The sequence below is a fragment of the Podarcis filfolensis genome (genome assembly GCF_964270895.1).
Source record: "Podarcis filfolensis genome assembly, chromosome: 4".
NCBI lineage: Eukaryota > Metazoa > Chordata > Lepidosauria > Squamata > Lacertidae > Podarcis > Podarcis filfolensis.
Genome location: NC_139607.1, coordinates 21,441,596 through 21,469,466, shown reverse-complemented (window position 1 = coordinate 21,469,466; position 27,871 = coordinate 21,441,596). Strand labels below are relative to the sequence as shown.

At 42.7% G+C, this 27,871-nt stretch overlaps 1 protein-coding gene across 1 annotated transcript in view; it reads left to right on the top strand.

Annotated features, from left to right (window-relative positions):
* The first annotated feature begins 12,550 nt into the window (after window positions 1-12,550).
* SLC15A1 (solute carrier family 15 member 1) overlaps window positions 12,551-27,871 on the top strand; it is a 36,819-nt gene continuing 21,498 nt past the window's right edge. Inside the window, exons 1-7 of the mRNA XM_083610677.1 lie at window positions 12,551-12,569; window positions 20,306-20,334; window positions 22,445-22,529; window positions 22,634-22,775; window positions 25,234-25,353; window positions 26,507-26,606; window positions 27,396-27,486. Of these exons, the coding sequence (XP_083466803.1) occupies window positions 12,566-12,569; window positions 20,306-20,334; window positions 22,445-22,529; window positions 22,634-22,775; window positions 25,234-25,353; window positions 26,507-26,606; window positions 27,396-27,486 (571 nt within the window). The 5' untranslated portion in view covers window positions 12,551-12,565. The remainder of the gene's footprint in view (window positions 12,570-20,305; window positions 20,335-22,444; window positions 22,530-22,633; window positions 22,776-25,233; window positions 25,354-26,506; window positions 26,607-27,395; window positions 27,487-27,871) is intronic.

The following is a 27,871-nucleotide window of genomic DNA, read 5'->3' as shown; positions in this document are numbered from 1 at the left end:
CCTGAATTTAACAGAGGTGACTCACATTGGTTGTGCTTCCATCTTCAGTAGTTAGGGATGTGTGAAACTGATTAAAATCCTTGCACCACCCCTTAGAATTTTGCAGATATTGTACCCGAATAGAAATCTCTGAATTTGCCTCATATTTCAAGGTAGGCAAAATCTGGCATTAAGTGGAAACCCACTGAGTTTCCCTTAGTCTTCTTGACATTCCTCTGCTTCTCTCAACATTCCTTGATGTTTTACTGAAGCAAGGAACCTTCCAGGCCAATTTGGTGTCAGTGATGTTTGTCTAGAAGGAGATAAAATGTGAGACATTATCTTGTGCATAAGTTCTGTTCATATTCAGAATGTGGCAAGCACCTAAATGCTGTCCCAAATCCAATGTGAGAAAAGCCATGTGAGCACAGATTTAAAACCCAGCACTGGAAACCACAGTACAGTGGTACCTCAGTTTTTGAACAGCTTAGTTCCCGAACAACTCAGAATCCGAACTCTGCAAACCTGGAAGTAAGTGTTCCGGTTTTCGAACTTTGCCTCAGAAGCCGAACGTGCTCCTGAGCTTCCATTTCTAATGTTGTGCAGCAAATTTAATTCCTTTTACCCTTAAGCAGCAAATTTAAGTTGTCAGAATCTATCAGTCACAGTTGCACACAGGAACCGCCAGAAGACTAGAAAGAAATCCAAGACAGAATTGACACCGCCAGGTGAGTCAGTAGCACTTACCAATGTTTGGTATATTTTTGTATGCCTTCCTCCTCCTCCTCATCAAATCAGAGTTGAGGTCAAGCCTTTTGCCTCCAACTAGGACAGTATAATTTAGATTACAACATAACTGTGGGCAGCTTCTGTTTAGAGGTGTTTAAAGTTTCACAGTGAATTCCAGTACGTCAAAACAAACACAACATGGAGGGAGCCTGTTGCACTTGGAGCAGGGAGAAAAGGCCCGAATCCCTGTCCAGCTATAAATCTCTGTGATGTTGTTGTAGGCAGCTCACTAACATTCTTATCCTAATTCGCACTGTTTTAAAATAAAATGGGAAAATAGCACCGTGGGCCATCCTGAGCTCCTTGGAGCATGGGCAGGGACATAAATATACATAAATCTAGCTGCGTTGTTAATAAATGTTTTCTGTTTTCACTTGATGTTGTATTTAACTGAAATATTGTTTTATTATGTTTTAGTGTTGTTCCCCACTCTGAGATTGTGTGAATCATGAAGAGCAGGTTACAAATAATATAAATGCATAAATAAATAGTAAGTAAGTAATCGCCTTTCTCCCTAGACTCCAGAGGGCATTCCTAAACCTTTAGGAAGCATGAAGAAGAGGAAGGGATTTGTCCTTTTCAGTTGTTCCTATAAGGAGAGGGAGCCTTCCTTCCAGCATCCCCAGTTATCCCTACCAGAGCAATGGCAGTGAAGCAAGAATTCCAGCTAAGCTCAGCATTTGCAATCGCCAGTATCATTAGTGTTGATCTGGATGAGGGCGGGGCATTTTTCCCCTGAACCTGCCCCTTGTCCCAGTGCTGGTTTCAGGCTGGTACAGATGAGAGGCTTGGAGCTTCTTAGTATCCAGTGGACCAAAGCTCAGCTCTGTTTCACACCACCCCATTACTCCCCATTTTAGGGCCCTATACTTGCTACCATTTGTGGATGCACCACCAATAGTAATGTTCCAGGTGCCATGCTTTCTAATGATTGGTAGAAGGCAGTAGGTGAGCATGTATAGAGTATACTATTTTCTAACCTACTCCAGCAGCAATAATCAGGGAGTTAAAGCTGCATTCTTTCTATCCACTAGCTTGGAAATTATGTCAAAGAATCAATTAAAAAATAATAATTTTGTTGTAAACCCCTATAAGAACAACTAAAAAAAAAGTTGCCTTTTCCTACTTTGAAATATTGGTGTAAATACAAAACAAAACTTGAGACCATCCAACTCCTATGGGGCACAATTTATCTAATTATTTGTGAAAAATCAAGGCTATTAGTTCATAGATTAAAAAAAATGTTTTCAATCTGGCCTGGAAATAAAAGTTTATTGAAGATAAGATTTGAAACGTACTTTGGAATCATGATGCTTCTTATCTCTCAGTTTCTATCTAATTCTTCCAATAGAAACAGGCTAACACCCATGATGATGAAGATTAGACCAATAAATAATTGTGGGTCTGTCCAATCTGTTGTTTTACTGCAGGAGTTTGCAGCAACATCACTGATGCATTAAGACTACATTTGACGTGGATGTATACTGCATCCCGTTTCATCAGTTGTTCTGAGATACCGTATTTTTTGCTCTATAAGACTCACTTTTTCCCTCCTAAAAAGTAAGGGGAAATGTGTGTGCGTCTTATGGAGCGAATGCAGGCTGTGCAGCTATCACAGAAGCCAGAACAGCAAGAGGGATTGCTACTTTCACTGTGCAGCGATCCCTCTTGCTGTTCTGGCTTCTGAGATTCAGAATATTTTTTTTCTTGTTTTCCTCCTCCAAAAACTAGGTGCGTCTTGTGGTCTGGTGCGTCTTATAGAGCGAAAAATACGGTACTTCCTTAATGTTTTCACATTACTGCATCTACGTTCGCTTCACTATGATTCCATGCCACCATATTTTCATTTGTACACTTTTGTGTTTATGTTGGGATTGCTGTGCTAAACCATCCCTTCTTTCAGAGGGAAAAACCCTCCACAGAAATTCTGATATTTGGCACCAACAGAGTAAGTAGGTGGGGTGGCTACCTCATCAATATGTCGATACATTTCCTTTTACTAGACAGCAAACTCATTTCTGTGAGCAGAAGGCTATCTCAAATTGTTAAACACAGAAGAAAAAGAATCAAGGCAGGAGAAGGGAGCAGGGTTGCGATTTCAGTCTTGGACTTTTCCTAAGGCATGGGTGGGGGACATGTGGGGTCCGCTAAAGTTAAAGGTAAACCTTATGCATCTTTAGATAAGAATCAGTTACCCGGTAGAAAAATGTCCCTATATTTCTGTTGGGTATATGCAACCTTGCATCCCGCCCATCAGTAAAGGGCAGAGTTGAGACTAGCAGATAAGTCAATGAGAATACACTTTGTGGTTTCCCACTAAACACCTAAGCTCTGCCCCTTCCTTCTGCACTCTCTCTCTCTCTCTCTCTCTCTCTCGGATGCCATTCAATTAGCTCCAGTCATATATTGTAGAATCCCAAACCACTCGTGAATATGAAGTGACCTTTTTTGTTTAGCAGTGGGACCTTCTGTGTGTTTTAACTTTTAACTGCGGGTGCAATTTTTTTACTAGTAAAGTTAAAGGGACCCCTGACCATTAGGTCCAGTCGTGACCGACTCTGGGGTTGCGGCGCTCATCTCGCTTTATTGGCTGAGGGAGCCGGCGTACAGCTTCCGGGTCATGTGGCCAGCATGACTAAGCCGCTTCTGGCAAACCAGAGCAGCGCACGGAAACGCCGTTTACCTTCCCGCCGGAGCGGTACCTATTTATCTACTTGCACTTTGATGTGCTTTCAAACTGCTAGGTTGGCAGGAGCAGGGACTGAACAACGGGAGCTCACCCCGTCGCGGGGATTTGAACCGCTGACCTTCTGATCGGCAAGTCCTAGGCTCTGTGGTTACTACTTACACCTTTAATCAGGGTCTCTCTGCCCATGAGACAGAGTGAATGCGCTGTCCTGTAGCAGGATCCTATGGGGCACTTTCCCTATGGCTGTCCTGCCTGTCCCTGCCACCAAAGTCGTGTGACCCCAGGTGAGGCTTCAGCAGAGGGACAGCAACACCTTCCCATTTCACCTCAGGCAGCAAAATGGAATGGGCCTTTAATGTTGTGTGTTTCAATATTGGCATCTACATTTATGCACGGAAGGTGGAAAGAAGTCACAAGAACCAGGCATTAGGCAACTAATCACAACCTGTTCGACAGTCATATAGCACTGGTTTCCTGACCTTGAAAACATCCGTTTCAACACCATATTCAAATGTGCCATGAACTTCCTCAAACCATAATATGTTCTAAAGAACATCGGGTGGGGAATTCTTATATAATAAAGACAATTTACATAGCAACAATCATCTGTCAAAAGCATTTCCCGCACTAAACAGCTGTATTTTTTTTGTTTGGCTTCTCAGCTGTGGAGAAGGAGTTGGGAGTTGAGAAAGAATCCTGCGCTTCTCTGCATTCCTTTATTTTTCATATTTTATTTTCAGCTTTCAATAATTTAACAATATCCAAATTACTTACTTATTCATCCCTTCTGGACTTCTCACCTCAGCTTCTCTGGATTCCTAGGGAAATAAAAATGTACTAAATATATAGTGTAATGTCTGTCTGTGGTTTGTTTTTTCCTTTTCTTAGTTTACTACCTTACATCACTTAATTGAGGTGAACATAGGAAGTTGTCTTATGCCAACTGAGACTATTGGTCCATGCATGACAGGCAGCTGTCTCCATGGTTTCTAGCAGAAGTCTTTTCCAGCCATACCTGGAGATATCAGGGTTTAATGTGAGACCTTTCCATGCAAAGTTCTGTTCTGTTCAGTTTTGTTCATGTTTAGTGAGCAGCCATTACACACATAAAAATCATAACAACAATAATTCTGCTAATTGTAGTGGTTTACATTTCTACTCTACCACTGAACTAGCCACTAGCCCTTTTTGCTTTATATCATAAATAGTACGCCTTGTATGGAATTTGTAAGTTTATTGTTCCTATATAATATCTTTAATCGTGATGCAGTGGTTTTGATTCATGTCATTCCCACCAGATACGTACGTGCATTTCATTCACAGCTCCACAAGACTCATTTCTCTATTGATCATAATTTGATTCATAGGGGCCTTTTCATCAATGCTGAAATTTTCAGGTCGTTTGGCTGCAAAACTACTGAAATCCCCTGTACTTGTTTTTTGTTAGAAAGCATTTCCACATAATCAAACTGCTTCCTCTTAGACTTCTGAATTACTCATCCTTTATCACTAGTTTCAACATAATTTAATTTATTGAGTGGTGTGTGCAATACTTTCAGGAAACAGAATAATAATTAGCATTGTTCCATGAAATCCAAGATTTCCATCTTCTGACAGTTCAACATTTGATTCAATCAGTGGGAATCCTTAATCTTCAGTAGCATTTTCTGCATCTGTCTAACTGTTTTACTGTTTATACAAAAATTGTTCTTAAATTTCCTAATCCCAAAACTATGAAAATGCATTTTAACAGAGGAGAATCATGCCCACACTTTGCAAACACCCCTTCCCTAAAGAGTCCAGGGATGTTCGAGGCAGCCTCCACAATATGAAGAGAGAGCACAGGATATTTATGTAAAGACACCATATTTTTAATTTTAAATGTACAGGCTCAGAAAAAAGAGAGGTACAATAACAATTACATATGTGGGCAACTACATTCCAAAGCAAGAAAGATCCTAGAATCTCAAAAACGTCTTTCTCCTAACCAAAATAACAACCTTCCCCTCATACACACACATAACCAACCAACCAACCAACCAACCAACCAACCAAAACCCTCTTTGCCACACCTAGAAAAAATGATTTCATCTTCAGCCCCTATTCCGAATATTTCTTAATGCTTGGAACAAGTTTTTTTTTTGTGAGCTGTGGGTTAAACCACAGAGCCTAGGACTTGCTGATCAGAAGGTCGGCGGTTTGAATCCCCGTGACGGGGTGACTTCCCGTTGCTCGGTCCCTGCTCCTGCCAACCTAGCAGTTCGAAAGCACATCAAAGTGCAAGTAGATAAATAGGTACCGCTCCAGAGGGAAGGTAAATGGCATTTCCGTGTGCTGCTCTGGTTCGCCAGAAGCAGCTTAGTCATGCTGGCCACATGACCCGGAAGCTGTACGCCGGCTCCCTCGGCCAATAAAGCAAGATGAGTGCCGCAACCCCAGTCGGCCACGACTGGACCTAATGGTCAGGGGTCCCTTTACCTTTACCTTACTGTCTTTGTCAGTAGTTGCCAAATAAGGGAGGATGATATTCCTAACAAGGCAGGTCAGCTCACAACACCATTACACTGGGCATATGTGTACCATGTTTAGACTTGTGATTTCTTATTTTGGGCACAGATGCATAAGATTTTGCTGTTCAACAGCTTTTCATGGTAAAAGAACACAAATGTTGCAGCTTCCACTTGTATTTCTTGTCAGAATATTTCAATTTATGTATCACGTATTTGTTTTCCTTTTCTACAAATATAATTGGTTTTTAAAAATACTTTTGTTTTAAAAATCTAAACTAATAAAAAGCGCTGAGGGGGCGCACACGCACATAAACCAAACAAAATAGCAACTGCAGCAGTACAGAAGGAAGTTACGTCATCAACATAACAGTATATCACATGATTGAATTAAGTACAGAAACCAAAAGGATTTCCAGTATTGCAGTTCCTTAAGAAATCAAGTCTGGAAGAATGTGGTGTAATTTTAAGCATTAACTTACCCATTTTGTTTGCTTTCGACCCAGGGTCTGCCATCCATTTATCTTGAGATAGCCTCCTATTATATCCAGACATTTGCTCAAGCAGATATGGCTGGGTGACCATACTCTGTAATCATTAATAAAATCAAACCAGATTGCAAACTTAGAGTGTGGAGGAACACTGAGAGGAAAATAATTGGTAGTTTTAAACAAAAGAAGTTTGACTAAAGCTGGAATGGAGAGACACCAAGCTGAGATGGGTACAACACAGAAGGCAGCACCAAAAAGCTAACACAACAGAGACTTTGACAACTCCCTTATTGATGTACTCAAAAGTTGTTTTTAAATGCCATTTCCCCCCACTCAATGTTACCCCCTGCTCACTCTACTTAAACTTCTATTATGGTTTAAAACAGCCACTTTTCCCTTTTCAGGGTTCCTCTTTTCCCACTAATCTCACACCTCTTCCTGTGTCTTTTCTGATTCCTGCTGCCTCATGTGTCAGAGATAAAGCATGCAGAACACTAAACATTCCACAGTACCTCCACACAGTGTACCGGTATTTCACTCCTGGCACCATGTTTTGTCTTTAGCATGAAGTTCCAAGTTCAATACAGTAATTTAGGACATATATTTTATCAACAAGCCAACACCCATTTATGTACAAACATCCATCAACTGAAATTAACCTTATCAAAATGAATAAGCCAACTTACAGATGTGTTAGCTTCTGTAAGCTTCTATATGGCTGTTCATATATTCTACATGGGACACCCAGGTTAGACGATCCAGTTGGACACTAGAAGTGTGGACATTTTGCATGTTGTGCTTTAGTTTTTAACCTAAATAAATTGTTAACCTAACAGATAGTAGGAAACTTGTGTTGAGGTCTTTTACCAATTGTAATTAAGTTTATGTTATATACATAACCAGATGCCTATGTGCAAAATTGCATTTTAGTCAGGCCACCAGATAGTTCCACTTCCCATACATTTTTTTGGAAAGCAATTACAGGCTTCCCCTTTTTTTCTGCAGTTGAAAGGATTCAGTTGAGTTGATACAAAAGGGTATCTTCAGAGTTGGTATTCTCACAGTGAGAGGCTTTTGGATATACAGTGGTACCTCGGGTTAAGAACTTAATTCATTCTGGAGGTCTGTTCTTAACCTGAAGCACCACTTTAGCTAATGGGGCCTCCTGCTGCTGCTGCGCCGCCGGACCATGATTTCTGTTCTCATCCTGAAGCAAAGTTCTTAACCCAAGGTAATATTTCTGGGTTAGCGGAGTCTGTAACCTGAAGCGTATGTAACCTGAAGCATATGTAACCCGAGGTACCACTGTATACTTTAAATACCAAGTTTCCTGCTTTAAGTACCATGGCCAGGGATTTGTAAACATTATGCAAAGATTATATATTGTTTCTGGCCTGATTAGATAACTAGCCATGTTCCTTTAAACCAATGCTATCTCTTTGACCCAGCTTCTCATTAGAATGGAGGACCCTTTGCTCCCATGTAGGACATTGGTTTCTTTTTCTCAACAAGTAGCTACTAGTCATGATACTATATACTGTTTCTAGGATCAGAGACAGCAGGCCTCATCTTAATACCTATAGCCAGGGCATGTTATAGGTGGGCCAAGCTGAGCTCAGTGGCTGATTTTAAATATACTGTTTGTAGAGAGCCAGGGTGGCAAAAACCACAGAGCTTAGGACTTGCCGATCAGAAGGTCGGTGGTTCGAATCCCCGCAACAGGGTGAGCTCCTGTTGCTCGGTCCCTGCTCCTGCCAACCTAGCAGTTCGAAAGCACGTCAACGTGCAAGTAAATAAATAGGTACCACTCCGGCGGGAAGGTAAACAGCGTTTCCGTGCGCTGCTCTGGTTCGCCAGAAGTGGCTTAGTCGTGCTGGCCACATGACCTGGAAGCTGTCTGCGGACAAACGCCAGCTCCCTCGGCCTATAGAGCGAGATGAGCGCCGCAACCCTAGAGTCGGTCATGACTGGACCTAATGGTCAGGGATCCCTTTACCCTTACCTTACAGATTGTTTGGCTGCTAAGTACAAGAATTATCTTCCTTCAAATAGTTTAAAAATATGTTTCTTTTCAGTTTCCACTTTGATGTCACTTGTGCCAGGTAAAAATCAGTGGAACACAGCTTTACTTTGAAGCAGTGTTCATGAGCACTTAGCACGTCAAATACCATAAGCACTATTTTGAATGATGGCGAGCTAGAAGAAACTTTGGTCTGATCCAGCTATTATTGCAACACTTCTCCTGTTTCCTGTGCATGTCTATTTTGGCAGTACTTCCAAACAATGCTTAATAATACCTGGTTTCAAAACAGGATCAACCACCACTTTTCTCTGTAGTTAACTGTCTTTGGCAAATATATGAATTTGTTTGTTTGTTTGTTTAGTGAGTTTGCCTTAGGACAGCATCAAGCAGGAATTGAAAATTTAACCAGAAACCTACACAGTCTTTCATGTAGCCACATAGTGTACCTTTTACTGTTCATAGATAACAAGAATAACGAAGCGGATATGAAATCTCATGTTGTCCAAAAAAGGGCACATTGCTTCTTCCTGGATAGTTTGCTCTTTCAAGGTTCTAGTTAATGCTCTATTGCTGTTCAGGAATCTTGAAATTTTCGGCAGTTTCACATAGCTAGGAGTGAGCTAGGATAGGGAATGGCAAACAAGCTTTAAAAAGTGTTTAAGTTGCATTGATACATAAAGTTTAGGACTATGGTTAAGAGTAAGGTAAAGGTAATGGTACCTCTGACCATTTGGTCCAGTCGTGACCGACTCTGGGGTTGTGGCACTCGCTTTATTGGCCGAGGGAGCTGGCGTACAGCTTCTGGGTCATGTGGCCAGCATGATTAAGCCGCTTCTGGCGAACCAGAGCAGCGCACGGAAACGCCGTTTACCTTCCCGCCGGAGTGGTACCTATTTATCCACTTGCACTTTGAACGTGCTTTCGAACTGCTAGGTTGGCAGGGGCAGGGACCGAGCAATGGGAGCTCACCCCGTCGCAGGGATTCGAACCGCCGACCTTCTGATCGGCAAGTCCTAGGCTCTGTGGTTTAACCCACAGCGTCACCCACGTCCCATGGTTAAGAGTACCACTGATGAAATCCAGGAGGCAGGAGGCGTTGGGGGGGGATGTCGCCAGTAATTATGACATATAGCAATCTATACCCATATTCTTCTGTTACAGCAATGTTTTCCAGATTAATGATTACACAAGCAATTCATTTGAGAACAAGAAGTTAACCCAAGGTTTGTATAGTTTTGTGTGGTGTGAGTATATACATAGGACACCCCCCCCCACCGCAAGCCTGAAAACAATTCAGGGGAATATGCCAGCATAGCACCTGAAACTTCAGTTGGGTTTCTTGCTATTTTTGTACAGGATTTGTTTTACATTAAATTTAATGCATAAAGAAATGGTTAAAGGTGTACTAAGAATAAGGGTTAGAAAATAAAGGTATATTCTTAAGGATGAGTTGTTAAACCTCATCAGAGAAAGGCATGTACGACTGAAGTTCTAATCACACTTACCTGGGAGTAAGACCTATTTACTCAGTAGGACTTACTTCTGAGTAGACATAGTTAGAATTGCACTGTAATTGAGCAAAGTTCAAAAGTTCCATGTGTGATATCAGTGCTTTTTGTGGATGCTGCCTTCATGTTTTCAAACACATGAGACTCTTAATCTCATGTGATTCATGTGATTCATGAGGCTTGAGATCCACGTTGGGCAAAAGATTCCTGCATTGCAGGGGTTGGACTAGATTGCTCTCGTGGTCCCTTACAACTCTACATTTCTATGATTCTATGAATCACACTATGTTTCCTGTATTCCACAACCAAGTCAGAAGCTTTCTTTAAAAAATAAAAATTAAGCAGTGCTTGTTAAGATTATGTACTGGCTGCAACAACTTACCAAGACTATCTCAATGTGAGCAAAACATTTTTTTAAGGGAAACGAAACACTTTCCACATAACCTGCAGCTTAATCTGCACATGTGTATCCAGAAGCAAACTGCTTCAGAATGCAGACATAAGATGGGCTGCCACCACTTTCTTCCAATCAGCAGAACTTTACTTTGTAGTATATTAAAAGAAATACAGTTTGTAACATTGAAGTGGACTCTATTCCATGAAAGCTTATGCCATTATTTTTTTAAGTCAAGGTGCCACAGGGCTCTTCTTTGTTTTTCTTGCAGCAGACTACCATGGCTACCCCCTCTGGAAACCTTTACAATATTACTTTTACTACTTATTACAGTTCAGCCATTTTTTCTTTAATCCAAGACCAGATGTGGTCATTTCTAATGTGAATTAACAGTACTAGGCACATTTATCTCAAAAGTTAAGTCTCTGTGCGGCTTAAGTTCCCCGGTACAGTGGTACCTCGGGTTACATACGCTTCAGGTTACATACGCTTCAGGTTACAGACTCCACTAACCCAGAAATAGTACCTTGGGTTAAGAACTCTGCTTCAGGATGAGAACAGAAATTGTGCTCTGGCAGTGCAGCAGCAGGAGGAGGCCCCATTAGCTAAAGTGGTGCTTCAGGTTAAGAACAGTTTCAGGTTAAGAACGGACCTCCGGAACGAATTAAGTACTTAACCCGAGGTACCATTGTATTTATAATTTTAACCATAATCTTCAATCCTATGCACATTTGCTTGGGAGTAAGCCCCATGGAACATAGTGGGGCTTACATTTGAGAAAACTTGGGTAGAATTCTGCTGTAATTTTCCTGTTCTGCAATATTCCTTTTAATGTATTCTATAGGCATTGGAATTGCAATTTTATAACAAATTTCCAATAACAAGAAAGTTTAACATCTTAGCCAGACAATGTTTCTTTCAGCCATAAGAAGAAAATGTTTGGATCCATCTTCAATGTATATCCAGTTGTATTAGGATTAATGCCTGAAAATGTAATCCAGAAATGTATTAATAATCAAGGTAAGTTACTATTGACATACGTGTGTGTGTATGTGTATGAGAGCTTACCCTACTCTTGTGGTAGTAATTTGTTGTTATTGAAAACAGTTTTTTATTGTTGAGACCCACCCTGAGACTTTATGGTAAAGTAATTGATATTATTATTATTATTATTATTATTATTATTAAAGCAGAAAACTCAACTAGTGCCATACACAAATACAAATAATGCAAAGAAATGCTGTTGTATCAAACTATATCGATCTGTTCATATAAATTTATAATTCAAGTGCTTAAGTAGATTATATAAATGTCCACCCATTGTTCCTTGGTATCTGCATTTCTTATCAGCTACCTTTTCTTCTGTGTTTGCTCAATGCATTTTCTAGCTCATGTTCCTTCAGACAGGATAAAAAGCAGAACTTTTTAAAAAAACAAAAGCTGGGAGGGGGGAGGGCTTTCTATTATCCCCCCCAAAAAAACTATTCGTACATAATCCTTCAGTTTAGTTTCCCTCCCCCCTTCTTAAGTCTCTTAAGCACATTTCCCCAGTGTCTCCACCTCCTCCTAAAATATTCCTTTTCTCCATCTTCTAGTTTTTTGTGTTTTTTTAAATACTGTTTCACCTTACTGTATACACCTCCTAAAACCCTTCAGCTCCTACAGCTAAGCACTTCTCTCTCTCTCTCCCTCTCCCATCGGAGTCTCTGCATGACAGGTGGAAATTCAACAGGTCGTGTCCTGGCAGTGCAGTGAGAGGGAGCGATGGCACCTGTTGGGTTTCTACCAGGATGCCAGTCAAGGCCAAGGGAAAAGGTGGCGGCCTCTCTCCTCCTGCGAGAGGGACCAAAGCTCTTTCTTCCTCTCTGACAGCCTCCCTCCCCCTTTGTGTAACTTAGTGGGTCGGCGAGGTCAACGATGTCTCTGTGGTGATGGGGAAAAGTGGTTCCTCCCTCTCTCTCTCTCTCTCTCTCTCGGGAGCGAGGGCGGCCCATGATCCAGCTTCCTCCCCGCCTACCACCTCTTCAGCTTCCTTGGCCCAGCCAGGTAAGTGGGGGGTAGGACTTGGCGCCGGGCCCAGGGCCAGAGGCTTTAAAGAACAAAACCCCGTCCGCGTCCTCCTTCCCTCCGCAGCGCGCGCTCGCTCGCCTCAGCAGGACCAGCAGTACCATCCGCGGGCGCCCCGATGGGTACGTATGTGGGAAGGGCTGGCGCCAGGCGCTGCAGCCGAGGCACCTGTGTGGGCTGCGCGCGTTTCCCGCGTTTCCCACAGGTGCCTGAGCTGACCCCGCTGTTCGTGCGCGCGTCTGCGTCTGCGCGCGTCTATATACCCACTTCCCTCATTGTAGGGTAGCCTCTTGTCAGGGCTGCAGCCGTCGAAGGCGACGACCTGCTGCAGCGCAGCATCCTCGCCCGCTGCCTGCTCAGCCTCTGCTCAAACACCGCAGCCAAGGAGAGCCCAGAAAAGAGACGGGCGCTCTCCTTGCCAGGCGAGAGGCGGGAAAGAGCCGTGCACTCCTGCAAGCTGCACCTGCTGAAATAGCCTTTTCCACACAACCGTCCGAACTGCCGCCTGTCAGTGCGGGTGCCCGTGTCACCAAGCGCTCCTGCGCGCCCTGAATGAATAAGTTGTCTTTTTCTTGGAGTGGGAGGGGGGGCGAGCCATGGCGGGGCTTGAGCACTGAGGGGAAGACTTCCCTCAGGAAAGCTACGAGCGCCGGCTTCTGACTCAGGCCCATTTCAGACAGCCTTTCTCAACCTGTGCGTCCCCAGATGTTGTTGAACTACAACTCCCATCGCCCCTAGGTAGCAAGGCCAGAGCTCAGGGAAGATGGGAGTTGAGGGATGATAGGAGTTGTAGTCCAACAACGTCTGGGGACCCACAGGTTGAGCTCTCCCTCTCCCTCCCTTCCCTCCGTCCCTCTTCCAACTTGAATAAAATATTGGGGGGGGGACAGTTAAGCCCCACCTCACATACCACAGTTCAGCCTTTCTCAACCTGTGGATCCCCAGATGTTGTTGAACTACAACTCCCATCAGCCCTAGCTAGCAAGGCCAGAGCTCACGGATGATGGGAGTTGTAGTCCAACAACATCTGGGGACCCATAGGTTGAGAACCGCTGAAACAGGTCTCTTCTCCCCTCCCCAAGAAAAGGGAGGAGATGCCTCCCCCCCTCCCCGTAACTGTATCCCTGACTGATCCACGCTCCCACCCCACCCCAAACAAGAATCCTGGGAACTGTAGTTTGCCAAGCTTTCTGAGAGCTGCAGCCCTGCGAGGGGCCAAACTACGGTTCCCAAGATTCATTGGGGTGAAGGCGGGAAACGTGTTTGAAATGGTGCATGGGCGCGTTGGCTGAAACCGTGAGAAAAGGTAAAGGGACCCCTGACCATTAGGTTCAGTTGTGGCCAACTCGGGGGTTGCGGTGCTCATCTCGCTTTCTTGGCCAGCATGACTAAGCCGCTTCTGGTGAACCAGAGCAGCGCACGGAAACGCCGTTTACCTTCCCACCAGAGCGGTACCTATTTATCTACTTGCACTTTGACGTGCTTTTGAACTGCTAGGTTGGCAGGAGCAGGGACCAAGCAATGGGAGCTCACCCCATCGCGGGGATTTGAACCGCCAACCTTCTGATCGGCAAGTCCTAGGCTCTGTGGTTTAACCCACAGCGCCACCCGCGTCCCACACGAAACCGTGAGAAGGGACTCTCAGATGCCTGGGAGCAGCGCGGAAGTGCCCTGGGGATATTGGGGTGGGGAGAGAAAGAGAGACACCCCACAAAAAAGTTCCTTTCTGAGCAAGCCAGCTCTCAGGTTGTCTGCGGGCAAGCGCAGGCTTCCAAGGGCAACGAGAGGAGTTTGCTGGCCTTGGTTGACGCTCGGTTCTCTTCCGATGAGGGTCTGCTCTGCTTTCTAGGCGGCTGAATTGTGCTTTGGAGCCCCCACAAGAACAGCTCAGTCGGCAAAACATCAGACTCTTAATCTTGGGCTTGTGGTTTCGAGCCCCACGTTGGGCAAAAGATTCCTGCATTGCAGGGGGTTGGCCTAGATGACCATCGGGGTCCCTTCCAACTCTACAATCAATGAGTCTAACGTGGTGCCCTCCAGATGTTGCTGGACTACAATTCCCACCATGTTCGGCCATCAAGCATGCTGGCTGTGGCCGAAGTGAGTTGGAGTCCAGCAATATTTGGAGAGCACCATGCAGTCTAAAGCCAGGCATGCTTCTTAGAGGCCTGGAGACGTGGTGGGAGAGGTGGCTTGCACTTCTGAAATCTAGGACAGCAGCTCCCAAACTGCTTGAATATTGCTGAGGGTTTTTTTTGGACCGCTTAATCGCTTATCCGCCTGTTGTAGCAATTGCAATGTGCCATGCCGGACACTCTCTGAATTATAATTGCATTTTTACTGCTGCTTTCTTTTCTTATAGTGTTTTCTTTTGTTGCATTAGCATTCCAAAGAAATTGAATTGTAATGCAGTAAAATACAGTTTGAGAAATTGAAGAAGCAGCAACAATGCAGTTTAAAACTATATCAATGTGAATATTTAATGTGGACATGTTGCTGAAGAAAGCCTGTGGACCACAGCTTGGGAACCCCTGGTCTTGCAACTTCCTCTCACATAAGTGGCACCTTTAAAAGATTAACAGGTTTACAACTTTCCCAGATTAGAGTCTAATTCAATGGACTCTGGTCCACAAGCTCAAAGGCAGAACCACTGCTTCTTATGCAAAGGTTTAGCCCTCAACACTGCTTGTCATTCATCAGTCACTTAAGGCAGTACTGAAAAAGATGAGCCAGTGATCTGGCCCTGATATAAGGCAGCTTCCTATTCCTAAACTCATGTCATCATAATCTATTGTCAGTCTTCAAGGTGTCACAACATTCCTTTTCCTTGTATTTACTTGGCTCTCTGGCAGCTACTCCCAAAGACAGGTTTGCAGTCCCGGTTTTCACCAGAGCTTGGGCACATCAAATTTAAACTCACTCTTGCACTTAGAGGCAACAGCCTATAATGAAATGCAGAAAAGGGTTGAGTCACATCAACATATTTAGGTCACTGGTATTCATGTATTCAGAAGTTCATATGGATACTAAAGAGAGAGCTATTTCTTTTTCCTTTATACTTTCAGTTATGTGAGTTGTTTTTCTAAAAAGATCAACACAAATACTGATTTGGCATGAAAACAGAAGGGTCAAGTATATAGCCAACTGAAGAAACTGGGGCTGATGAGTTTGTTGTTCGGCTAATGTGCTGGTCTTAAGATAATTAGTTATTAGTGCATGCAACTGCTACTACCTTTTCCTGGCAGGGCTCCTGTGCCCTTAACAGCTGCAAATCAGACTCAGATTAAATGAGTGACACTTGGTTCAGTCACTGTGTTTCCACAGGGAAGGGGTGGAGAATCAGTTTCATTCCTCATCTTTGCAGCAAGTAGCTTTGTCAACTCTCTTGTTGCTGCCTCCTGTAGGCCTCCTGAAATAAATAGGTGGTGATGTTTAGCCATGAAGCAAAAAGGTAAACCTGATGGTTTCTGCATAACAAGACTCTGAGAAAGAGGCCAAAGCAACCTAGGTTGTCTTTCTTTCCCTTCCCCCACCCCCCACACAAGTTGACAACCCTAGGGGTGAGTTTAGCTTCAATTGACTCCAAAAAGACATCTCAGTTGTGTCCAGTGAAGCCTATTCTGACAATGCATGTGGTTTTAGAAGTGCAACCAAATGTCTCATGGTGTGTTCTTGTGATACATACTTTTTATTAACACATATCATTAGTGTTTAAAATATTTTTCAATATTTTTTTTTTAAACAGATGCAGTGTGTATTTTAAAAACCAGAATGTATACCTTTATGGTGTGTGGGTGTGTATATCCACATGTGCCCAGAGAGAGGTATTTGGACCATATTACTATTCAGTTAAGGCTACAATCTAAATAATACTTTTAAGGCAGGAAGCTCCACTGAACTTAGAGGGACTTACTACAAGTAAGTCCATGTCAAGGAAAGAACTTTATTAGGCCAACCCAAACACCATGATGGGACGTGGGTGGCGCTGTGGGTTAAACCACAGAGCCTAGGACTTGCTGATCAGAAAGTTGGCTGTTCGAATCCCCGCAACGGGGTGAGCTTCCGTTGCTCGGTCCCTGCTCCTGCCAACCTAGCAGTTCAAAAGCATGTCAAAGTACAAGTAGATAAATAGGTACCACTCCGGCGGGGAGGTAAACGGTGTTTCCGTGCGCTGCTCTGGTTCGCCAGAAGCGGCGTAGTCATGCTGGCCACATGACCTGGAAGCTGTATGCTGGCTCCCTTGGCCAATAAAGCGAGATGAGCGCCGCAACCCCAGTCGGTCACGACTGGACCTAATGGTCCTTTACCTTTACCTTTAAACACCATGATGTAGTGTCCAAGCTTTTGAGTTCTCCAGAACTCTTAATCAGACTAGATCAGGGGTCTGCAACCCGCGGCTCCAGAGCCGCATGTGGCTCTTTTACACCTTTGCCGCGGCTCTGGGGTGGATACTAACGAGGGGAGGAGGCGCATTGTGCCACTCTCCACTGTGGCGGGCGCTGTACTGGCTGTGACGTCGCATGGGGGCGGTGCGTGCGTTAGTCACGCACCGTCCCGACGTCACATTCCCGCCCGCCCGCTACATTGTAAGGGGCATGTACGCTGGTCACTCCATTGAAAGGGGGCATGTACGCTGGTCACTGTTTTGAAGGGGAGTGAAGAACACACACACAAAAAAAGGTAACTTGTTAATTTAACGTTTATTTCTATGAGGAGGAGTAATTCTGAGGGGTCGAACAAAGAAATAATAAAAAAGTGACAAAAAAGTTATTTTTATAATGACGAGTTTAGCGGTTCCCAGTTTTTTTTTCTGCGGAAACGGGTCCAAGTGGCTCTTTTTGTCTTAAAGGTTGCAGACCCCTGGACTAGATAGTAAACAAAGCATGGTGGGGATCAAAACTTTTGCAGTAACATCATGAATCTGCACCTAATCAGTGTCTTAAAGGAGAATGTAGGAGAAGGTAGTAAACATTTAAATCAGACTCTTTTAGGTACCAGACACCAAGGCTTACTGAGAAGAGGCATGACAAACCTGACCTGCATCTTCTGAGGGTGGAGGATGCCTGCTTTTACCCATGTCTGTCTCCATCCTTAGGTGAAACTGCAACTTCCTTGCTAATTGAAACAAGAATAAAGAGAAACTAGGCCGTCTTAATATTAACAAAGTTAGAAATTAGTTTTTTCTGATCTTGGTAACAGTGAACGTTATGCCATTGCTATTCCCTTTGTAGCTAATTCTATCCATTTGCACAGGAATACTTAAATCCATCCTGAATTTCCCGTATCGGTGCAGCAGTGTTGCACTGATTCATATTGTGCATGTTCAAATATTGACACTTCCATTTGCAAGTGCAGAAAAGGCCATTCACCCCAGAGGCAAACTGTTCATCTGTGGTAGAGATGGAAACTGGCAATCAGTGATGTATCTTTCCTTTGTACACAGGAACAAACTTTTGTTTTGTTGTTTTAAGTAGAAGAGGTGATTGTGTGCTTGAAACATTTATTGTACATTTAGGTCCCATTATCTGAAAATCAGAATTTGCCTTATAGGATGCTCAGGAGTGATTAAGCACCATCAGTTTTGCATTATCACTCAAGTGTGTTCCAGCTGTTTGTTTTTATCAGTTTTTGCAACTTCGTGCAAAAGCTGGTTCTTGGATCTATGAAGTGATGTACAGAACTACCTTATCATGGACCAAATGAGATGGAAACAGAATAGCACAGTTTTTCCAATGGGCACAATGCACTGAAGTGGAAGTCTGAGTAGGTCCTTAGTCCCACCAAGTATTTTTTTATTTTTTCTTCTTCTGTGTTATGTCTGAAGATTAGCTAACAGTACTGCCAGTTGTTTATGAACTCTGGACCACATGTTAATAGCTGCAATAGCTTTCTCTTACGACCAAGAATATAGCTGTGATAGAAATATGCTTATTTCACAAATCAGGATGCTAAAGTACAAATCCTTCTTGTTCTAGAGTCTTATCTTCAAGATAATGAAGTTGGGTACATAGTAGCACAATAAGTGCTGACATTAGTCATGCAAACTTTTAAAAGCCTGAGGGGACATATACTTTAATTTCTTTATTCCCATGATATTTACAATAGGCAAACTTACCTGGAAGTTGAGAAACCTTAGAAGTGGGTAGCTAACACACGGTTTTTCAGATGTTGGACTATAACTCCCATCACCCCCAATGAGTATTGGAGCCTAATGCCATCTGGAGTGCCACAGGTTCGCTGCCCTGCTTTAGGGATCTCACTTTCAGGAAGCAAAGAAGTCATTCTGTCACAGGTACATACTACCTGTACTTAAGACACTGGAATTCTAGGAGCAAATTCATCACCGCTAACTAATGAAAACCCACTGTTTGATTCCAGCAGTACTTAAGTATAACTGCTACCATTAGTTGGATTAGGGCCAATGCACGGCAAGAGATAGCAATGATAAGAAACTCCACAGTGTCCCATACAAGGCTATATAATTAATTGTACATATCTCTGAAGCAGCAAGTGTGTAAGGATAAAAAGGGGAGACCATTCCTTGGAGCAGACCACTCCTGGAAGGGCAAGCTTGGAATAAAAATAGAAATGGAATAAAAATGTAACTTTAAAATTCCCAAATTGAAAAAGTGCTTAGGGCAACCAAATTTGACTATTGCACTCTAAATATCACACATTAAATGTGAAAAGTGCATCATGATCTGTGTGCTGCGTGTCCACACAACCATCCTCTTTTAATTTAATTTAAAGTTTAATTAAATTTTATTATGTCAAAACACCTTTATTTCCCATCCCCCGGTAGACTGAGCAGATGAGAGCAATAGTGGGTTCAACAGTCAAGAAGGGAAGTGAGGGGCAGTTGGGGAACACCAACCTGGGAAGGTAGCCCCAAATCAGAAACAACAACATCAACAACGCTGATCAACTATCACTTATTTAAAATTGAAATCCCTAATATAAACAAACAGTTTAAAGGTTTAATGAAAATAGGGAAGGGGGGGACCACTGCAGTTGGAATGAAAGCAGAGAGCATTGCACATATGATGACCACTTACATTGCATTAGCAGGTCAGGAAGACCAATAGGATCTGTTCTCCAGTCTCTGTAACTCCTGTTTAAAAATGGGATTTTCTTTTATTGACAACCCCAGTAGATTCTACTGGGCACCATTTCAGATATTGGAGTGGAGTTGCAGGAGGGTTAGTTGCAAGCAAATTGGTAAATTCACAAGGCTGATATTTGGTTACGTACAAAATTAAACGGTGGGAGTTCAGTCTTGGTTAAGAATTTTGTATGTGTGTGCTTACACCTCTTAATAAATATTGGAATATGAGCTTGGCATAAATACTTGCACATTTTTTAAGGCAAAGAGATTTTGAGCTCTTGATCATGCCTGCTATATCTTTATAATAGTGAGTAAATGTGGAAGCCACAGTGAGTTGGCTGAAGGGAGAGATAGAGAGGATTACTTAGAGTTGATCAGTGGTGGATCACATTCAAAAGTGTGTGTGCTATTTCTGCTACACATGAATCTGCTGTGCGCTCCACATATTTTACAAGATTAATGTGCGGATTATGAGCGAATCTACTTATAATAGACATCTGCATCTTTTAATCTTTTACACCTTTTTATCCTATGATATGGAACCTGTGGCTAGATGGCATTTATTATCCTTCATGCATTTCATAGGCCCTTAATTTCATATTTGGTCCTTATGTCTCTATACAAAAATGTGGCTAAAATCCAATTTCCTCAACAGTAAATTAAAATAATGTATGTGCTCATTCTAGTATTAAATTTATTCAGGCTACTTATTGCTTTTTCTCCACCATTCCCCTCACCCCTGTCTCACTGCAGAGAAAAATACCGGACCTCGAAGCCGTTCGGTAAGTGTTTGTGCTGCACAGTTTGGCAGGTTGTGTATGTGCATGTGTTGCGAGTACGTTTGAATTTTGCCTAGAACACATCTAGAAAGTCTGAAGTAACTTAGGTTCTTTTTTTTAAAAGCAACTGCTTCCATCACTATTTCCCATTACTATTTATATGATTTATAAAGCTCCTTGCTCGTCCCTCCAGTACTGCAGGAGTGAGTGGCAAGCACAGATAAGATGCTGTTCTTGGTGATTGCTCCACATATCTGCAGTTCTCTTCAATTAAACATTTGCTGACATGTAAGCACAATGCTCTCCTAGAAGCAACAGGACACATCTTAAAAAACCTTAATGGAATAAGGAAAGGTTGAATGAGCTGGGTATGTTTAACTTGGAAAAAAGGAGACTGAGAGGAGATATGATAACCATCTTCCAACATCTCAAGGGCTCTCACATGGAAGATGGAGCAAGCTTGTTTTCTCCTGCTCCGGAGGGTAGGACTTGAACCAATGGCTTCAAGTTACAAGAAAGGAGATTCTGACTAAACATCAGGAAGAAATTTCTGACAGTGAGAGCTGTTTGACAGTGGAACAGTCTCCCTTGGGAGGTTGTGGACTCTCCTTCATTGGATGTCTCTCAGCAGAAGTTGGGTGGCCATCTGTCAGGGATGCTTTAGCTGAGATTCCTGTATTGCAGGAGGTTGGACTAGATGACCCTTGGGGAACCCTTCCAACACTACAATTCTGTGATTCTGTGACTCAAGGATGAGCAAAATTTAGTTTTGTTTTACATTTAACTGTTACGTATCTGGAAATGAATGGAAAAGGCTACTTAGAACCAAACAGAGCAGCAACCACAAATCTAAATTGTATTTGTTAGATGAGCATTTCACGATCTTTTCCTACGAAGTTCAGAGCAGCATGCATAGGTAGTTTGTTTCCCACCCAGCTACTCCCTAGGCCTCTAGGCCAGCCTTGCTCCAGGGGTGAAACTGCACCTCACACTTTCACATCATTTTCTGGGCCCTGCCCACACGTTTTTCATATTAATGGACGAGGAAGGACGCTCTGACAATTCCTGACAGCCAATACCTGTTCAGCTTATCAGTTAATGTTTAAGCAATGCAATCATTGTCTGATGTACCAGAATTTCTGGAAACATGATTGTATTGATGCAAGCTTGTAACTGCTTTGATGTTTCATGTCTGGCCCAGGCTTACCCATGCAAAGCCTAACACGTACATTGGCACGTGGCCTTAGAAAGTATCATGAAAATTATGGGTGTGGCAAAACAGGGGTTCCTCCAGTTGTTTACACAATGTGGCATTTAAATATTTAATTTTAAAAAAGCAGTCACAGTATTTTATAGGTAAAAAAAATTGTCTTATATTTTTCCATCAATTAGTATTCTGTAGCTTATCTTTTTTTTAAAAAAAAAAACACAACACAAAACAATTACCGAGTCTGTCAAGGGAGGAATTGCATTATTTTTCCAACAAGCAAAATACTTGCTCACAGACTCCAGCAAAAAGTACATTCTCTTAGCACAATCTAGCTCTGAGTTGGACACGTTCAGGCCTATTGAAATAATTTTTAAAAGGCTTTAGTATACTTAACCAATGGGTTTGATTGTAGCCTCAGTCATTAGTTTATCCAGAATGCCTGACATCAGCCCTACATCTCTGGGCAGCAGCCAATGGGCTGATGCCTGCCGCTCTCCCCACCCCCTGTGTTCCCCTTTAGAAAATTATCTGGGTCTGGGGGCTGCCATCTTCATTTCCCACAATGGGCTACAATGTGGGAAATTAACATGGCTGCTCTTGGGCTCAGCGACCTGATGCTGACCCAAGGTCACCTGGAGGAGGTCCACTTAGGTGGGTCCACTCAAACTTGGACTCTGCTCTCCAAAGAGAACAAGGCCTAAGAAGTGTGTGAGTGAAAGAATCCATATTTTCTGTTTGTTGCAGAAATAGGTGTGGGTTGTGTTGTTGTTGTTGTTTGCTCTCCAGCGAAATCTGTTTCTGTTATGTTGTTCCGCTGTGATATTATGTATTTCAGTCGCCACCTCTCCTGTGAAATGTCCTAATTATTCAAGCTAATCTTCTTTTGATTTTCTGTTCCATCAGCCCGGTTGCTTTGGCTACCCGCTCAGCATCTTCTTCATAGTCATCAATGAATTCTGCGAAAGATTCTCCTACTATGGAATGCGAGGTGATTTTTGCCTTTACTTCTGCTGGATGCTTGTGGATATAGCGACAGAGCGCTTTCTCCCCTCCCTCCTTTCCCTAATTACTCTCCTTGTTTTCTTTCCATAGCTGTGCTTGTGCTCTACTTCAAGTATTTTCTCAACTGGAACGACAATCTTGCTACAGCCATTTACCACACATTTGTTGCCCTCTGCTACCTCACACCTATCCTTGGAGCGCTTGTAGCTGATTCCTGGCTGGGAAAGTTCAAGTGAGTGCAATTTAGAATACCAGAATAATTCTGCGGAAGACGCATCTGAATTGCATGAAGAGAGTCAAGCTGTTTCATTTGAAGGGGCATTACTTAAAAGAACTCTGGGCACAGAGGCCTGTGACATTGCTTTATATAAAATGTGCACATATTAATTTATATGTATAGATGCCTCTAGGCAAATTAATGGGGTTGAGTAGCTGGGGTCCCACCAGCTTTCCGATGTCAGCAGTTCGAATCTGTGTGACAGGGTGAGCTCCTGTTGTTATGTCCCAGCTTCTGCCAACGTAGCAGTTCGAAAGCATGCCAGGACATGCAGATAAATAGGTACCACTGTGGTGGGAAGGTAAACAGCATTTCATGGTGTCCTGTTGTGTGATAAGCAGTTTAGTCATGCTGATCACATGACCCAGAAAGCTGTCTGTGGACAAACTTTTCAGTCCCTCGGCCTGAAAAGCAACATGAGCACCACACCCTATGGTCGCCTTTGACTGGACTTAACCATCTAGGGGTCCTTTACCTTTTATCTTTTTACATATACACACACATCTGAAAGATGGGGAAAGGAGCTTTTGTGGAGCTAATAAAAGCTTTGGTCTAATACTAAGATGCAGTAGAGCTTCTGCTTCTCCCTGTTAACTTCCAGGCAGATGCTGTGCGCTAATGACAACAGCAAGGCAGGCAGAAATCCACCAAATCTACCTCTCCTTGGGATGGAGACAATGAGATTGAATTTCTGTCTGTTTTGCTTCTGCTAGGTTGGCAGGAGCAGGGACTGAGCAATGGGAGCTCACCCCGTTGCGGGGATTCAAACCGCCAACCTTCTGATTGGCAAGTCCTAGGCTCTGTGGTTTAACCCACAACACCACCCGTGTCCCTATGAGACTAGTTACTTAGTAGTTAATAGTATTTGTAAAACCTTTTTATAAGTTCCACATTTCAGCTTGCAACTCAGGCATGTATCATTGTTGGTTTTGTGCATTTGGGATGTGGCATCATCCTTTTGTTTTACTTATAAAATGTATTAGCTTATTTTTTTAAAAAAAGAATGCTATCTATCTATCATCTCTCTATCTATATCTATGTATCTTATACAAATAGAAACTGAAGTGTAGATTGCCAAACAATTGTATCGGAGAGAGGATGTGTACAAGAGCTTGTTAACTATTATAATGAGTATCAGGCAGGTTGGCCACAACAATTAAGAAATGTTCAGGTCTCATGTTGCCAGTCCCTGCTCGGTTTTACCCTGTGTGAGTAGGAGCGTACCTTGAAGTTCCTCTCTACTCAGTTAGACTGGGCGTTCCAGTTTTGTGGGAGAGAGTAGATGCCATGGGTGATACCTGTTGCATGTACAAATTGAACAGCGCCAATTACATAAGATGCAATACGTTGTAGGTCATGCTGTCATTACTGTAGCATTGAATAACCTACAAATAATAATCAGCACATTTTTCTATCCCTTTTTCCAACATGATGACTCACCTTGGTCAGGAAAAGGGCTGTAGCTCAGTGGTAGAACACATTGCATGCAGAAGGTCCCAGGTTCAGTTCCTTGCTTCTCCAGGTAGGACTAGGAAAACCTGGAGAGATGATGTCAGTCAGTGTTGTCAAGTCAACACGAAGCTAGATGGACCATAAGGCACATTCCAATCTTCCTGAAATGTATTCCTGAGGAAAGAAGTTTCTCTTCCTGAATTTAGTCAGTGCAGTGTTTTGCATTTTCTTTTTGAGCTAGCTATGTGATAGTACTTTTCCTACCTTCTGCTAAGTATGCTAAGTAAATCCCTAGATGTTTTTCTTTTAATTGAAGAAAATTGCAATGCAGCAAATGCAATCTGAAAGCAGAAAACGGGCTTTGCACAGAGGCCTACTGCTCTGGGTGCATAGAAATTTCGAGTCCCAGGGATATACGTAGGCACGATTATTACAATTTGTATAGCAAACACAGTTGCTGCACGTATGTTGCTGCTTTCCTTAGTGAAACCATAAAGCAGGAGCAGGACCCTAGTGCCCTCCAGATATGGCTGCACTACAACTTCCGTCATCCTTGAACATTGGGCAGGCTGACTGGGTCTGATAGGACTTGGAGTCCAAGCACATCTGGAGGGCCACCCCTGTGTTAAACTGTGGAATTACCCTTAGTTGGAGCTAAACCCCATTGAAATCAACTGGTCTTACTTTTGAGCAGATGTTGATAGGACTGAGCAGTTAATTGTTCACCGTGCTTTACATATTTGGTATATTGTCATTACATACAGAGCAAAATAGGATACTGAGCATGGAAGTAGTGCAGCAAACAAATGTTGAACGGTCATGGAGTGCTCATGTTCAACAACAACATGCTCACCTCTTTGTTGTCATGCTTTAGTTGTCTAAGCAAAATGCAGCATATTCAAGAAAGATAAAGGGATTGTGTCATTAAAAATATATCTTTTGTCTGCTTTCTTCATAACAGGACCATTATTTCCTTGTCGATTGTGTACACAATTGGGCAAGCGGTCTTGTCGGTAGGCTCCATACATGATTTGCTGGATCAAGATGGGGATGGTCGTGTAGATAACGTTGCAATTCCCATGTAAGTTGCAGCAGTTACTTCTGCTCTCCTTGTAAGTGCAAATTGGAATTGAGTGGTTCAATGTACCCACAAATCCTCTGTTTACTGTGGTTTGAACTGTTGCAGCCTTTGTTCCTTTCTTTGCATAACCATATGACTCCTATCACATGGCAAAGTCCAAGGAGCTTTATTTTGCTATCTCAATAAAACTGCAGCTATCCTTTGGAGGAAGTGTGTCAATTATCATATTTTGTTCGTGCCTTGAAAACTGCGTGAGACATGTTGTTTTTGGCGTAGAACTTTTGTAATCTCCGCAATCCTGTCAGATAATCCTGTTACCTGCTTGAAAAATAATTGCATATGCCTGAAAACTTATTGCCAGATACACAAGATGGAGATTCAGTTGAAAACTAACTTTAACTTTTGCCCCTCGAGGCACCATAGGTCAGCAGAAGTTCTCTTGTCAGAGTTTGTTGTTGTTTAGTCGTTTAGTCGTGTCTGACTCTTCGTGACCCTGTGGACCAGAGCACGCCAGGCACTCCTGTCTTTCACTGCCTCCCGCAGTTTGGTCAAACTCATGCTGGTAGCTTCGAGAACACTATCCAACCATCTCGTCCTCTGTCGTCCCCTTCTCCTTGTGCCCTCCATCTTTCCCAACATCAGGGTCTTTTCCAGAGAGTCTTCTCTTCTCATGAGGTGGCCAAAGTATTGAAGCCTCAGCTTCACGATCTGTCCTTCCAGTGAGCACTCAGGGCTGATTTCCTTAAGAATGGATATGTTTGAGTAGAGACATACAAAAGGAGGAAAAACTTGTGCATTCAGTGAATCAGCAACAGCAAACCAGAGAACAGTATAGGTCAGCGTCATTATTAGGTTGTGACTCAAGGAGCTCAGGCATGGAGTCTTCTGTGCTAGGCCCCAGATCTATTGTCTCTCCACCCTATATATCTGTATACTTATGGAGAAGCTCAGCATGTTCACATTTACCTCTGTTACATGTGATTGCTTTGCATTTGGATCGCCTACCAGCATACAACCCAGTTTCTTAAAAGAGCATTCTTTGCTGTGAGCATATTTGTATACTTAAAATAGTTGTAGCATACCCAGGGACCTTATGGTGAAGGGTGGGTAATAAACTGAAACAACAACTATTAACCTATTTATGCTATTGCAGTGCTTTCTCTATGGTTGGTTTGATCCTTATTGCTTTTGGAACTGGAGGAATCAAGCCTTGTGTAGCAGCCTTTGGTGGAGACCAGTTTGAGGATCATCAGGTAAGAAGTTCCAGAGGCGAAGCACTTAATTGGGCTTCATTTTTATTTGGAGTACTAAAAGCTTATTGGCATTTTGTAATTTATTTACAAACATACTGGTTGAGCCACATCAGATCTCCAGAGACAGGCAGCTCTGCAAATGTACTCTCCAGAGCTTGCCTTCTCATTGTTTCATCTAAAACTCATATCTGAAAATGTTTCTGCTGTTTTTTTCCACTTACACCTACCTTGTCCTCTCCATCTCACTGGAGTATTGCTGTGCAGGAGAAGGAATGAAGATGAGAAATTTTCTCCAACCATTTCCTAGCCTAGCTCCCTGTAATTTCCCTAACATAAGACGTAGGCAGTTCTACCAATGGCTATTATGGAGTATCAGTTTGTAGTCATTACCGCTCCATTAACCCTGTCCTGTCCAAATCATAATAATCCACCCAAGTCACAACACTATATTGAAATGTAGAATTTGCTTCCTAAAATCTATCATGGTGGTTTTGCAAAATCATGTTTTATTTATAGCAGCCCTGCATGTATGCATGGATGTATGTGTGTATACATACACACAAACACAAACACAAACACACACATGTACAGATGGACATTTGTCTCCTGAGACAGAGAGATGCCAGCATATATGAGCATAAACTGTAAAAACTAAAGCACACACAGTCAAGCGCTTGGCCATTATTCTCTGACCATTGGCTGAATTAGCAATTACTTTGCACTTTGTGCTTTTCAAAAAATAGGCTTCCAAAAAGATATTTTACACTAATGTTCTCCTTTGTATTTCAGGAAAAACAAAGAAATAGGTTCTTCTCTATATTCTACCTGTCCATTAATGCTGGAAGCCTTCTTTCTACTATAATCACACCAATCCTTAGAGGTAAAAATTGCTTTTCTAATTAATGTGTGTGTGTGTGAGAATATTAACCAACCAGTATAATGCACAGGGTTCTAAGGGCGTAGTCCATACTGCTACTGCCGTAATTACTTGAATGTAATGTACACCTTTTTTTTTTGGCCAAATTACGTCACAAAAATTAGGGTGCGCATTGGATTTGATGGCACCTTTACATTCGCCAGATAATACTTTTTTGGTTTCAAGGTTTTTAAAACTGAGGTGCGCATTAGATTTGGTGGCTAGATTAGATGCGCATAAATATGGTATTTTCAGATGGGATTCAATCACACCACCAAATTCAGGTTGTGCAAGTATTAAGTTCCCTACAAATTTAGACTTTTAGCGATAAGGAAAGAGACGGCACTGG